General features: G+C 39.6%; 1 protein-coding gene across 1 annotated transcript in view; it reads left to right on the top strand.

The window, feature by feature from the left end:
• The first annotated feature begins 320 nt into the window (after nt 1-320).
• Nucleotides 321-15700, top strand: part of cdh18a (cadherin 18, type 2a) — a 50489-nt gene continuing 35109 nt past the window's right edge. Inside the window, exons 1-2 of the mRNA XM_051878050.1 lie at nt 321-494; nt 6875-7355. Coding sequence (XP_051734010.1) covers nt 7125-7355 — 231 coding nt within the window. The 5' untranslated portion in view covers nt 321-494; nt 6875-7124. The remainder of the gene's footprint in view (nt 495-6874; nt 7356-15700) is intronic.

The following is a 15700-nucleotide window of genomic DNA, read 5'->3' as shown; positions in this document are numbered from 1 at the left end:
CCTCTTGCTTTCCCCTCGCTCCCCCTATATTATTAATTAGGTTTCCTTCTGGAGCCACATTATTGCCTTAAACCAAACACTGCCTGCACTGCTCACCACTGAGAACATGTGTGCCTCTCCTTGCTGCAAATGGAGGGGGAGAGTGAGAAAGAGACTAAAGGATAAAGTGAGGGAGGTAGAGTCATAGATGTAAAGCAAGAGAAAGAGAGAGCGAACGGATAGGAAATGTGAGAGGGAAAAAAGCAGAGCTGACTTTCCCTGCGTGTGCGTATGTGTGTGTGTGTGAATATGACAGCGCGTGTAGCCGGCCAATCAGAGCTCGCCTCCTGAGCTGCAGCAGGCTGGCAGATTTGGGAGCTCTAGCGGTTCTCTTCTGGACTGGATTGAGCTGCTGCACACATACTCTCTGTGTGACTTAAAAAAATGTGGTGGAACATCAGGAGCACTCCTCCATATTCCAAAGCCTTGTCATCTTTTAAGGAAAGACTGAGAAGGTAAGAGGCACTCTGTGTGTTTTTCTCTTTACTCATCTGATGATTGAAGCTTGAGTGCTGCCTCTGTTTATCTGGCTTGTGGTGAGGAGGCATTCAGAGAAAGTCTGAGAGTTGTTCTAGTGTACATGTGGTCATAGACGAAATGGAGCAGCGGGACGAGGGAAGGAAGGCAGTGTCTGTCCATTGATCTGTGCCTCTTTCATTACTCCAGCACTTTATCGTGGCTGCATGTAATTGTTCAAAGCTCCGTCTCACTTTCCAGTGAACAAACAGCACAGTAAGTGAAGCTGTTGAAAGCCCTTGTGTCTGATTCTCTAGTGTTTCTTGATTGGCTTGTGAAAAATGGACTACAACCTTTCTTTCTACAAATATTTATTTATTTGTTTACTTATTTTTAATTTTTATCTACAGTTTATCATTTACAGCTAAGATGATAAAGAAATAGTTGCAGTGGGCTTCAAAACTCCACATGTGAGAATGCTTTATTGTTATATTTGTAAATTAGTATGTATATATAGTGTACATACAGAAGTGCATTCAGAGTAAATTGGGGATGCCTAACAATCAGACATTGAGGGTTGCCTGACAATGATTAAGTGATTAGACCAGGCTGTGCATAGGAGAAGTGGGGTGTGCTTCAACCAATGCCTCCATGCAGTGGACATGCCAAAGTGACAAATGCACATCAATGGATCCCTTGAGACCCTCCCCCAATATTACTAATCCTGTAGCTGGCAATCAGTCTCAGCATCACCTTCTCCTCATGCCACTGGATGGAGTGCAAACAGCAGGGAGAGCTTTGAGGTTACAAAACCTCTTCAGTTCTATAAAAAGATCTGCAATTTACTGCTGAGAAGTGAATAAGACATGAGAAGTAGAGGGAAAAAATATTAAATTGAATAAAGTGGGCTGAATCAACTACACTGGGGAAATTTTACTGCTTCATGTCTCGAAGGTTCTCTATGATGTGTGAGCCGACTTCAACGTGGTAGGAATACTTTAGGTTTAGTACAAGTTAATCTCAATTGACAGCACTTTTGGCATAATTTTGATTACTAAAAAATTTAATTACATTTGATTACTTGCTGTGTGAGGCACTTATAATGGATGTGAATGGGGCCAGTTTAAAAGCAGAAATTAGAAATGTGAAACTTAGAATTTAAAAAAAAAAACACTTAAAACTTGTGTATTATCTGAGACTTTATATATAGAAAGACGCGTCACTTGTATTATTATGAATGGAAAAAAGTGCAACCGGCAATATGGCGGAATAAGTCCCGTCTTCTAAATAAGAGCCAATCGGCGATTGGTAAAGTCATCACGTCACTGCAGCTGCCGTTAGAAGCTCCGGTTCCTATAGAAACAGTGAGACGCGAACTTCCTAAAGAGACGCGCATTTAGGACTGCGCATGTTCATTAGCTTGATCTAACCTGAAAAATGCCGTTTTTTGTCATGATTCAAGCATTTAGAAACAAAATTTATGAGACCGTTATTGTCAAATTTATTTGGTGATTTCAAATATGAAATTTAATCTAAAGCTAGGCAAACAGCTTTGGAGAATTTGATGTTTCCCCATTCAAAGAGATAGGAACTGCACTTGCATGCCCGAGAGGCATTTCAAAGATGGCCGCCGAGAGAAATGACATTTGCTGTAATTTTTTCTCATCATTTTTATGGTCATTTTAGGGGTTTAGGTGTTATGTTGCCAAGACAACCAAGTTGTAAAATTTAATATAACTTTCTGTATACACAGAAAAGGTTAGTAAGTGAACATCACGCTAAAATCATGTATATTATTGGCTTTACTATTAAAAAAGAGGGTATTTTAATGTTTACCTATTGGCCCCATTCACTTCCATTGTAAGTGACTTATTGTAACCCAGATTTTTGCTTCTTTTAAAGAAAAAGAGGGGCAAGTCTAAACTAATTTTTGGAGTAAGTGCTGTTAATTGAGCTTAATTTGCACTGAACCTGGAAAATATTAATTTAACGCTGTCTCACAATACAGAATGACTCCTATAGATTCAAATTCCCTCAGTGACGTTTCTTTAAACTTGTATAAAAAGATTAATTCAAGCAATGAGTGGGGTAGAGAGCCGACAGGAACAAACATGGAAAAATGTCATTGTGAGAAGACGCCTCTCAGCCACTGTTCCATCCGAGCCTCACTCCATTCCAATTAGCATCCTAATTAGCTGCACTGGATTCTAATCAGTATTACAAATTTGTTTTGAAGACCTCAAGAAACCTGCTTGAATCAGTCGAGACCCCTTTGCTGTTGAAGTGCAGAACAAGGGCATGCATGTTATCGGTGCCTCCTGGCCTACTGTGCTTTCAGGTGTTGCCGGAACAGTGTTTTGTTCACACGTGTAACACCTTTTTCTCTTGCTCAAGATGTTCATTATTTAACCATGTGGGTATTGAGTTTTGACGGTTCCTGTGAATCTCAGCTTAATTCATTTAACTAATGAACTGATTCTTTCAATCAAATTCACACTATGGAATGTCTACAAAAAAAATAAATAAATCACCTTATAAAAATGCTTAAACTTGGAAATTGATCTTTATATAAAACAAGTCACATTTGGAAAATTGGTCTAGATGTCAAATATTACAGATAGATGCAGTTGGCATGACAAATTGCAAGGATGAGGGTTAAGCAACTGTAAACTTTTACAACCATCTGTTTTAACATAAACCACTGGAACAGCATGAAAGGAAGGAGAGCTGTCGCCTAGTATTAGTCAAAATGCACTCAAAAAGCAATTTCTTTTCAAGGCAACACAATAAGCTTGAAAGAGCGAGTAAAGGCTTTGCCCTCCCTCCTCCTCTTGAAAAATCTTCAGCAAGACTCAGTAAATAAATTGCGCTTCTGATTGAGCAGATGGACATTATTCTGAATGAGAAGCTAGCATATTCATTTCCCTTCGAAACTAGACATAGGCCTCTGCTTTTATTCCTTTGAAAAAAAAAATGTTTGCTCTTTTTCTTTCATGTTTAGCCAGTAAAAAGCAATCACATTTTTTATTTTTTTTTCCTTTTAAAATATTTGTTTTTTTTTAAAAGCACATCTGGCTAGCATGGCTTTTTTTTTTAAGGAATACAAAATAGATAAACTAATTTACATAATTAGAATTTAATTTGTGTGTAATTAGCATACACAGCGTTTTGTTTTGAGACAGTGGAGTCCAATCCAACATTTCTACACTCCTGCTCCTACTAATCGAGGTACAAGGTGTCAAACATGCTGAGATTCCTTGTCAAAAAATCTCAAAATATGATCCATGTGACAAACTCACTGTCCAGTGGCCTGAGGCCAATAGTCTGGTAATTCTTATCAGACTGGTGCTCAGAGTTGCATCAAGCACGGTGAGTTCAGTCAGGCAGGTTCCCATCAGTTATGTTTCATCACACAGATTAATCCAGATTCACAGATGTGAGTTGCTGTATTTAGATGTTTATTTTGAGCTCTGACTCATCAAAATCATTTATAGTTCAAAATACAAGTCTGAGACTGTTCTTCATATGAGTTTTTTTGTGTATAGCTACAGTATGGTACAGACATCTCATATGTATTAGTTACTAAACTAATCTTCCCGAGAACCTCTCTGTCATTTCTGAACATTGTTTAGAATTTTTAATGATTCTAGTCGTCAAACTTGACTGTCAGTCTGTTGGTGGGTATTTTGAAATTATTCTTTTTGAAGTTACATTGTTACATCAGAAGTTGGTGACAAGTCACAGTGTTTTACTCACTTGCCTCACTGACTTTAAATCATTCAAACAATGGATTTGTTCAAAAACACTGATTCATTCATAAACAAACAAGCACCTGTCTTTATGAGTAAGTCATTGAATCATTCTCTAACTGATTTGTTCAAAAACACTGATTCATTCAGGAATGTAATAAGTGAGTCTTTGAATTGTTCACTCAATCGATTTATTCAAAAACACTGATTCATTCATAAGTGAAGTTCCTTGCTGCATCTAAAATCACATACTTCCATACTATATAGTAGGTGAAAATCAGTATGTGACGAGTAGTATGTCCGATTTCACAGTGCTCAAAAGTAGGCAAAAAGTACCCGGATGATTTAATTCTTTCAGTGAGATTCGGAAGTGCGCATACGACACTTTACTAACCCATGAGGCCACGGGAGAGGATTTATGAAAGACAATGAAACGACGCAACTGATGCTGATAGGTCATATGATAATGATAACATGGCAGATGTACAGTAGTACGTCATGATTACATTCAAAGTACACACATTCATACTATATAGAACACACTTTTTAGCGGTCACCAAGTAAGTACTTAAAACAACCTACCGAAGAGAGTATTCAATGAGAGAGTCATTGAATCATTCTCTAACCGATTTGTTCAAAAACAGTAATCCATTTTATCTAATAATTCAGGAATGAAACATCACTGCTGTGTTGCTCAGGAACACACATCTATCAACTGTTTGGCATTGTTCATTGGGAATTATTTTTGTTTGCGGAGCAAAAAATGGACAAAGTAATTGGCAATAGTGTGTCTATAATTTACTCCATATTAACTTCTTGTTTATTCAACTGGAGCAATATGCTACACACAATACAATAATGCTGGCGACATGTGGCCTTGTACCTGAATGGCTCAGTATGCTACAAAAATAAATATTATTCCATAGTTTAGCGCTGTAGAAACCCTGTTCAGTGACCTGTGACAGAATGGTGACACTTATTCTCCTTCTATACTGAGTAAAATAGTCACAGTAGTGGCCTGGTCAGTGAATTTGGGACACCAAAACACTTCAGAATATGCTTTTTCTTCTTTTTCTTCTCATTAATTCACTCATCCATTTGCATATTAATTCAGTATTTTATTCTAGTGATTTCAGTTGATCCATGTCACAAGTTCAGTTGTTCTCATTACATTTCTGAGCATAAAACTATATCATCCAGTTTCAAAGTTAAGCAAATTCTTAAATAGCTCAAGAGTAAGCAAACAAGAATATGCGAACAAGATGAAAAATTCTCATTCAAAAATATTTTGCTCTTGGAAACAAGTATTCAACATGTCATGACATTTGTGAATTTGTTTTCTGACATGCACCATTGCTTCCACAGTAACGTCATGATGCATCATAAAGTAAATTTAACTAGACTCTTGTTGTTCTGTTTTGCATTATGATGGTTTAAATCGACCTGTCTTGAAGAACATGCTAATGGCTGTTTAACCTAACCTAACTGTTTTTTCCCCTGTTGTATTCAAGCTATTGTGACTAAAACTTCAAGAAAATAATAATTATGAAGCTCTATCTATTGTGTTGGTAGTCTAAAAGATTCTCACAGGATGTTCATAATTTGATATATCAGTTGCTCTTTCATTGAGATAATATAACAGCAAGCACTTTTAATGAAATTCATTCAGACTCATATTAATGTGTCTTAGATTCATACATTAATTCCGACCACTTATTTCAGCTACTGAATTATTGACCTATGTGGAATTGACCTAAAATGCTGAATCTCAGCATAATCAAAAACATTTTCTGTAAAAAAAAAAAAAAAAAAAAAAATCTTGAGAGATTAAAGGTGCATTCACATGTCACTCTGCCATCTTTCCTCCCAAACAAAAGTGAGTTTCTCAGATATCTCACTGTCAGTTTGTACTGCACCATGAAATTTTTTATTCTGGTCATATAATGTTAGACCCCTGGGACATGGCTTCAGCTTTACTGTGACTATTTTAAACACGTCTTAGAAATTAAATGTTCAGATGTTGCTAAGTTGACAGGAAATACCCACCCTGCAGCGTTTCCACTGTTGTTTGTTTATTTATTCTTAGCTTTTTTTTAGCATCTTAGCAACATCGCAAATTCCATTCGTTTCAAAAAAGACTAACCCTAAAGCGCTAGGTATTTCACTCACCCATGTCAGTAACCCTAATGCCGTTGAGGAATGAAGAGTATGAGGGAGTTTCTCTTTAACAAGTGATGAATCCGAATTGTCAGGGAGGCAGAGGAGTCGAGAGCTATCAGCTTTTTTTCCGAGGTATCTATGGACATGCATTGCAGACCATTGATCCTCAGAATGCCGTTCATCCATTTGAATAGACTCGCCACACTGAAGCTCTCATTACATGTCCCATGCACCAGCAGTCATGATCCCTGCTATTATAAGGGAACATCTGTTCCATCAAAAAATGTATTAGATGTTTCACTGAATGGCAAACAGCAAGATCGCAGTGGGCTTTTAGGCCAAATTTCATATCTTATATCTTCACAGGCAACAGCTAATCTGAAATTTTCTGTGGAATTAAAATGTAATCGCTGGCTGCGTTTCATTTCGCCCTCCATGAAAGTACAGTTTGTCCTCTTTCCTTCACACAGATGTTTCGTGGAAATCTGCCATTGCCTCCAGTGAGTCTCCAGTGGACGGCGACTCCCCAACGAATCAACACGTCTAGCTCTTGGCCCACGATGTGAGTGCTGCCCGCCGGGTCTCTGCGACAACAGGATTTTAAACCATGGCCGTCAGCCAAGTCCTGCGAACTGGTCCGATCGGCATCTAGAGCCGCCCACCGCGAGAGAGACCTCTGGGTGAGCGAGAGCAGGAGTTCAAACGTTGTGACTCTTTAACATGAGAGCAGCCAGCAGACCTGCCTGTCTGTCCCCTCTGCTGCTATGCCTATGTGTGCTCCAGAGGAGCTATGGGACCCCTTCTCCACCCAGCCCCACGTTCACCCACAACCAGACCAAACTGCCCGATGGCGACAAGGACTCGCATCATCGTCCCAAGCGAGGCTGGATCTGGAATCAGTTCTTTGTTTTGGAAGAGCACATTGGGCCGGATGCCCAGTACGTGGGGAAGGTATGAGCCCTTTTTTGTTTGGATCCATGTGCAGGTGTGGGAAATGTGCTTAAACTGCTCAGGTGATTGTCTGAATCAAATTTTGTTTGGTTTGTTGAGCAAATGGTTCCTTGAAAGAGCACTGTTTTAACCAATGACAATGGCTGTGCGTCATGTTTTTGGACTATAATTGAAATGTGTGATGTCAATGTATTCTTGTAATCATATTTTCTTGGAAGGGAGTAAACAGTACAGGTGACTAATCAGAAATGAAATCCATTTTTCTCCGAACAGCATGTTTTTGTCAGAACATTGATTTGGCTTGCAAATTAAAGACTGACCTGTGACTGACATCCATCCTGCTAATAAGAGCGTAATTATTTTCACTGTCGACTACAGAGAAACGAAAGGATGCAGTCATCCAGAGGCCTTTTTTGTCTCTGTTTATTCCATTGTCTTCTTACGCAAAATTGGAGACAGCTAACATGTTCTTATGATAATTAGAACACTGTATATTCTGCAAGTCTGGACAAAATCCAGAGATCCCTCTGCAGCTTATAAACGTCAGCAGCGATACAATCAATTATTTTGCCCATTCGGTTCTGTGAATACTGGACAACTCTGTCAGCTCAGATGAAACCACTGTGTTTCATGGGTTGGAATAATACAGGGTGACACTGACAGCTTTTGACATTGACTCAGCAAGGTGAAGGTTAAGTGAAGATAGCAGAGTTTATGAAGAAATGGCTGAGGAGCCATCAATTGTCTACACCTACATCCCTCAGGAACTGAGCCAACTGTGTGTGCGCCGTGTTCCTTCAGCTCCATTGGACAGGTTGCTTCAGATCTGCGGGGGGGGGGGGGGAGTAGTAATTTGAACAACCAGTACACTAGATTAGTAAAGGATAAGAGTCAGCTCAGGAGTCTCACTACACTGGTCCCACTTTTGATTTACTGAGAAGAACTACAGAAAGAATGACTCATAGGAGTCACTTTCTGTAATTGGATTACAGGTTGTGCTATATGGTTTTGATTCACTGACAAGAACCGATTCATTATAGTAATTGGTTCTATAATTGGATTACACTGATTTTGATTCACAGCGAAGAGCTGGCTTATAAGAGTCATTTGTTCTGGAATCGGACTACACTGTTTGCACTGTATGATTTTGATTCACTGAAATGAACTGACTCATAGGAGTCATTCCTCCTGTAATTGGACTACTGGTTGTGCTATATAGTTTTGATTCACTGAGAAGAACTGATTCATTAGAGTAATTTGTTCTATAATTGGACTACACTGGTCCGGTCTTGTGGTATGATTTTGATTCACTACATAGAAACGCTCATAAGACTCATTCTTTTGAAAATCTGACCACACTGGCTGTGTTGTATGATTTTGATTCACTGAGAAGAACTGAGTCAGAAGAGAAATCAGGCATTGGACAGATCAGGAATTGGACTCTAAAAACTACACTCTAAAAAATTGCTGGGTTGTTTCAACCCAGATTTGCTCCAAATTCAAATTCAGCAGTTTTAAATTAAGCAGTTGGGTTTGACCCAAATTTGGGTTGAAACAACCCAGCATTTTTTTTAGAGCAGTCTCACTGCAAGTAGTCTTTTTAAACTTAGTCTTTAAAAATCATTGGAATCAATTCAATTGAGCTCTTGTTGTAGCAGAATAGACATGCTTAGCCCCTGTCTAGAAACAAAGTGTAAAGGCAGGAACACACCAAGCCGACGGTCGGCCGACTAAGTTTTCTCAGTGTATTCCGCACCGTCGGCTGAAGTTGGTCCTCGTCGGCTTTTTTCAGCCGATTCGACATGTTGAATCGGCGTCGGAGCTCGTCGGTCCATCGGGCCATCTGATCATTCTGATTGGCTGTTCAGCTACTGCCACCTGCTGGTACGGAAAGGCATTTCATCTTATGCAGGCGCAGAACGGACGTGCTACTTGGCCGTCTGCTGTCGAGCATCGGTTTGGTGTGTCAGGGCAACATTGGACCCAGACGCTGTCGACGTGAACCAACCCCGCTGCTTTCGTCGCCTCTAGTTCGTCGGCGTCGGCTTGGTGTGTTCCTGCCATAAGAACATTCTTGTATTGAACTGCAAAATATGAAGCTAAACAGGGCCCTTGTTCTGCTCACATGGGTGCCACTTAATTTTATGCTGCTGTGGTGTGACCTGTCTGTAAGATATTTGAGCGAGCTGAATATTTTCTCTCAGGCCTTCTTAAACTGCAGTGACAGAAATGGGTTGAGGCTCTCAGTAGCCTCCTACACTCCTCTCCTTTTTTTCACACCTTCTCCTGTCTGGTCCCTTCAGACCACCATCTTTTCTTCTCTCCACTTCAGTGGTCAGACAAAAAGAGGTTTTGGGGGCCCAGACAGACCTGTTCTACTAAAACTCTTTCTGTCCTCAAATATCTAGTGATGGGAACATAAACTATGTCACTTTATAAAAACAGATGAAAATTTTCAGTGGGACCAACTTTTGTGGGTTAGAAATGGAACACACACAGATGATATTTGGTTAGAAAGAAATGATCCTGAAATGTGTTGGCTGAAATACAATTCAGCTATGGAAACTAGTGATTTTGTTAATGTTTGGCCATCGTATTTCATAAAAATAATTAATAATTATTAAATAACTTTACACAGTTTTTGTCTTTTTGACTTTCACATTTTTTTCATCATATTGCATTTATTAATTTTAATTTTAGTCATTTGATTATATAGTTGATGAAAATAACCTCTAAGAGACCAGACCAAATTTTCAATCAGGAGGACTGCAAAAGAGGGTGAATTATAGTTAATTAAGTACTGGAATGAGTCTTTCAACACTGATCCCTTGAGCAAAACACTGTATTGTGCTTTGCAAAAAAAGTATCAGCGAAATGGAAAGAAACTCTTTAAGATATATATAAGCTATAGAATTATCTACATTTTTCATTCGATTGACAGTAGCTCAGTTGCTTTTAAAATAGTGTAGCTTCTCTGGTTACAGGGCGTAACATGTAATTGGGGGCTCATCATATTCATTTTATGGCACGTTTAGTGACAAGGTATGTGTGACGAGCAGGGCCGGCGAGAGCCGTAAGGGAACGGCGCGAGGGCGGTGGCACGAGTGTTAACAAGCGTCAGCTGCGCGTTGCACCGGTCTCGAATCTCTCACGGAGGAGCTCCGGAAGCATAAAAGGGGAGCGACGACAGTGAAGGACGAGAGAGGACCAGGGTTTTTTAGACCAGATTTTTTTTTGATACAGACATGCCTCGAAATGCGCTGAAGAGGGAGATTAAGGAAGCCTTGCACAAGGAGTTGGTAAAAGGATCTTACCTGGTGAAACTGAGGTAACGGGCGTTGCAACAAATCCAGTGTTTTCTGATGATTTAGAAGCTTTAGAAATGGAGCTCAAGTCTGAGGAGGACATATGCATAGATCCCGGACGAGCCCCCAATTTCATGTTATGCCCTGTCTAGGGGTAAAGGACGCAACATGAAATGAGAGAGTGGAGGCGGGGAATCTTTTGAGGGTTTGAAACCAAACAAAACAACAGTTTTATAATGAACATAAAAGATCACTAACATTATTTTTTGCGCCATTGATTTGGCAAAGCATCTGTCAATCGAACAGAAAACAAAATTGCGATAGGCTATAGCTTAGTGTGCTTATCACACAGAAAAGGCTGTGGTCTAATTAATTAGATTGTGGTGAGTTTCAGTCATTAGTATCCAGCTGCAGAACCACAGCACCAGCAGTTTCAGACCAGCAGCCCCAGCAAGCAGAAAATCATGATTTGCGTTTCAGAGCTGCTCTGTTCACACAGTAATTGCTGGGAGCTCCATCACTGCATGTGCTGTGCTGTGAGTTTAACATTCATTTTTGACGACTCCTGTGTATCCAATTTAAGTTGCATACGTTTTGCTCTTGCATTGATGTTACAACTGTAGAAATTTTGCACTTTGACTTTGACAAACAGTCAATTTGAGATATATATTTGAGAATTGTGTACATCTTTGGATAGTTTAGAAAATAAAACAATACTGTTTGAAATCATATTTGTATTGAATTAGGATGTTTTAAACCCCAAATATTTTACTTAAAGCATTCTTTATTAACAATTATTTAGTTATTTGTAATATACAATGTCATTATAAAAATCAATCAATCAAAGTATTTTTAATGTAGCTAGCTACATTTTCAGATTGGTAGCTTGACTGCATCTTAACTACTTGAACTTATGAGTAGCTTGTAACTTGTCAAACTACAGTTTCAGAGTAGCTTCCCCAACACTGCTTTTAAGTCAGTAGCAATAATTTGTAATCGATACGGAACTTAACCAGTGTAGAGATGATAAAATTGGGGTTATATGATCATAATTTACTTGACCTGATAAGAACTATGGCAGCTACATTTTGTACAAACTGTAGTTTGTTTGTAGTTTGTGAGGAAGCAGGACAATTACTTAGTAGTGCATTACAGTAATCCAGTCTAGAGGTCATGAGAGCATGAACTAGCTTTTCTGGAAACAGATAACATGTTCCGTAGCTTAGCGATGTTTCTGAGTTGGAATAAGACTGTTTTTGTAACATTTGAAAAAAAAAAAATAACTTGCTGTCCAATATAACACATAACATCCAGGTTTTTAACTGTAGAGGATGTATATATACACTGATCAGGCATAACATTATGACCACCTTCCTAATATTGTGTTGGTCCCCCTTTTGCTGCCAAAACAGCCCTGACCCGTCGAGGCATAGACTCCACTAAACCCCTAAAGGTGTGCTATGGCATCTGGCACCAAGCTGTTAGCAGCAGATCCTTTAAGTCCTTTAAGTTGTGAGGTGGGGCCTCCATGGATCAGACCTGTGTGTTCAGCACATCCCACAGATGCTCGTTTGGATTGAGATCTGGGGAATTTGGAGGCCAAGTCAACATTTCAAACTCGTTGTTGTGCTCCTCAAACCATTGGCAGGGTGCATTATCCTGCTGAAAGAGACCACAGCCACCAGGAAATAATGTTTCCATGAAAGGGTATACATGGTCTGCAACAATGCTTAGGTAGGTGGTACATGTCAAAGTAACATCCACATGGATGGCAGGACCCAAAGTTTCCCAGCAGAACATTGCCTAAAGCATCACACTGCCTCCACTGGCTTGCCTTCTTCCCATAGTGCATCCTGGTGCCATGTGTTCACGCACACGGCCATCCACGTGATTCATCAGACCAGGCCACCTTCTTCCATTTCTCCGTAGTCCAGGTCTGATTCTCACGTGCCCACTGTTGGCGCTTTCGGCGATGGACACGGGTCGGATTGTGTAACCAATGGTGAACTGCAGCCATGCAGCCCCATACGCACCAAACTGCGATGCACTGTGTATTCTGACACCTTTCTATCAGAACCAGCAATAACTTCTTGAGCAATTTGAGCTACAGTAGCTCATCTGTTGGATCGGACCCCACAGAACAGCCTTCGCTCCCCTCGCCTTGGCCACCCATGACCCTGTCGCCGGTTCACCACTGTTTCTTCCTTGGACCACTTTTGAAAGATACTGACCACTGCAGACCGGGAACACCCCACAAGAGCTGCAGTTTTGGAGATGCTCTGACCCAGTCGTCTAGCTATCACAATTTGGCCCTTGTCAAACTCGCTCAAATCCTCATGCTTGCCGTTTTTCCTGCTTCTAACACATCAACTTTGAGGACAAAATGTTCACTTGCTGCCTAATATATCCCACCCACTAACAGGTGCCGTGATGAAGAGATAATCAGTGTTATTCACTTCACCTGTCAGTGGTCATAATGTTATGCCTGACCGTTGTATATGTTTTGTTTTGTTTTTTGTCATGTAGCATTATGCTCATTGTATGATTCTTGTCATAGAAGTGATACATCAGTGGTATCCATTGGTTACACAATCTACACAATAGCCGATGAAGGTTCTGGCTGAATGAGAGACACAACACTCTCACAGGGTTCAATTCAGCTGCTCTTTGATTTATTTCACGCTTCTCTTTTATATCAAATGAATAACGTGAAAATGTTGGCAGCATGCACTTGAGCACTTTTTCAGTTTGGAAAAAAAGCAAAAGAGAAAATATTTGTTTAGTATATTTTTGCCTAGCAGATACAATTTGTTCTTCGTACTGTAGATTATTGCTGTGGTAAATATGCTCCCTTTTCATGTAGAAAAACACACGCACACACAAACACCCAGAAAGAGATGCATACGCACACAAACAGCTTAAGCTTTGAAATTTGTAATAGAGAGCTAGCAAGCTGCTGGCGCTCTGGATGGTCTCTTTCTCTGTTAATCTCCTTACCAGCAGACTGGGTAGCACACATTAGTGTGAACGTGTGATAACTAGAGAGGGTCTACAATAAAGTAGACTTCGGAATAGAGGAAGACTGATAGAGATCAGTCCACTGCCGTTCTATTGGAGTCGGTCTGGTTGATGAATATCTGTCACTGCAGCTTTTAAAATGGAGGATTACATTAAACCGCTCACCTCCTTCTCACTAATGGCAAATTACCAAACTCAGTGCCGCCCATGCCCGCTTCCTTATTCTGACGTGAAGGGCTCTTGGTGCAGTGTAAAATTGACCTTTCCATCAGCACGCCGGCTTTAATTTGCGGTTAGCGGTGAAGGCTGAGCCCTGATTTAATCAGTCCTTTCCTTCTTGTAGCGTGGGCAGTTTATCAAGCCCCTGCACAAGGCAACCTGTGCTCTCAGGTCTGCGGCAGCAGTAACCGCACACCTTGCATCATGGTCATGTCTGCATTCTGCAGAGAGAAATGTTTTTCGTATATACTGTATTCTTTCAGTGAATTCTTAATGTAGACATTGTTATGAATTTTAAAACAGCTTCCGGAATGAGGTCGGTTGATCCAAGACACCTCTAATGAGGCACTTGTTTTGACAATATAGGCTGTTTTTCTTTAAAGTCTCATTTATATGTTCACACACTAAAGTGTATTCAAGGATAGTCCACCCATAATGAAAATTCTGATATCATTTGCTCACATTCAAGTCATTCGAAATTTGTATGACATTCTTTCTTCTGTGGAATATAAAAGAAGATATTTAAAAAAAAAAAAAAAAAAATGTTTGTGACAAACAGTTTCAGTTCCCATTGACTTCCATTGTATTTTTTTGTCCATACAATGAAAGTTAATGGGAACTGAAACTGTTTACTAACATTCTTCAAATATATAATCTTTTGTGTTCCGCGAAAGAAAGAAGAGGCTTGGAACGCCATGAGGGTCTCTGTCCCTTTAAAGCACTTAAATGTTCATGCTGCAAGATTGAGTAGTGTCACCTCCTAACATGCATACATTAAAAGGCTTCTGATCCGTAATAGGTGCTCTAATGCATCTAAATGGATCACTTTAGCACCACAATAAAATGTCTTAAAGCCTGAATGGAGTGTAGACTAAAGTGTCTGTATGTTTGAGAGGGTGTGCAAATACTCAGTGGTCAAGTTAATGACAGAATGTATTCCGAGCCGGATCAGTCTGCTTAGCATGCAAGATGTACAACACACCCAGTTTGTTTCAAATGGTTAATGAGTTTTCATTGTGCTCAAGTGTTTGCTTTCATTCATAATCCTATTAATCGCATTTGATGCATTTGTGTTTTCTAGGCTGGCTGCTTTCAGATTTGAGTCTATATCTGTCTGGCAGGTTTCTCAAAGCCTTTCATTTGTGTGGTAATGTTGTGAAGGGGTACAGCGTCACACTTTCTGCAAGACGAGTCAATGCATTCTATCTCCCACTCATCTGCCTCCCCTCCTCTCTTGTTGTTTTATGTGACTTTTTGCACACAGGAGGTTAATTCTTAAAGGGTTAGTTCACCCAAAAATGAAAATTCTGTCATCATTTACTCACGCTCATGTCGTTCCAGACCCATAAAACTTTCGTTCATCTTCGGAACACAAATGAAGATATTTTTTAATGAAATCTAAATGATTTCTGTTCCTCTATTGACAGCTACACAACTACCGCTTTGACACTTCAAAAAATTCATTTTCAAATTTGTGTAGCTGTCAATGGAGGGACAGAAATCGCTCAGATATCATTAAAAATACAAACCCGATTCCAAAAAAGTTGGGACACTGTACAAATTGTGAATAAAAAAAGGAATGCAATAATTTACAAATTTCATAAACTTATATTTTATTCACAATAGAATATAGATAACATATCAAATGTTGAAAGTGAGACATTTTGAAATGTCATGCCAAATATTGGCTCATTTTGGATTTCATGAGAGCTACACATTCCAAAAAAGTTGGGACAGGTAGCAATAAGAGGCCGGAAAAGTTAAATGTACATATAAGGAACAGCTGGAGGACCAATTTGCAAC

This window comes from Ctenopharyngodon idella, chromosome 2 (genome assembly GCF_019924925.1).
Source record: "Ctenopharyngodon idella isolate HZGC_01 chromosome 2, HZGC01, whole genome shotgun sequence".
Taxonomy (NCBI): Eukaryota; Metazoa; Chordata; class Actinopteri; order Cypriniformes; family Xenocyprididae; genus Ctenopharyngodon; species Ctenopharyngodon idella.
The sequence above is the reverse complement of the archived record's forward strand: the minus strand, read 5'-3'. Positions and strand labels throughout refer to the sequence as shown.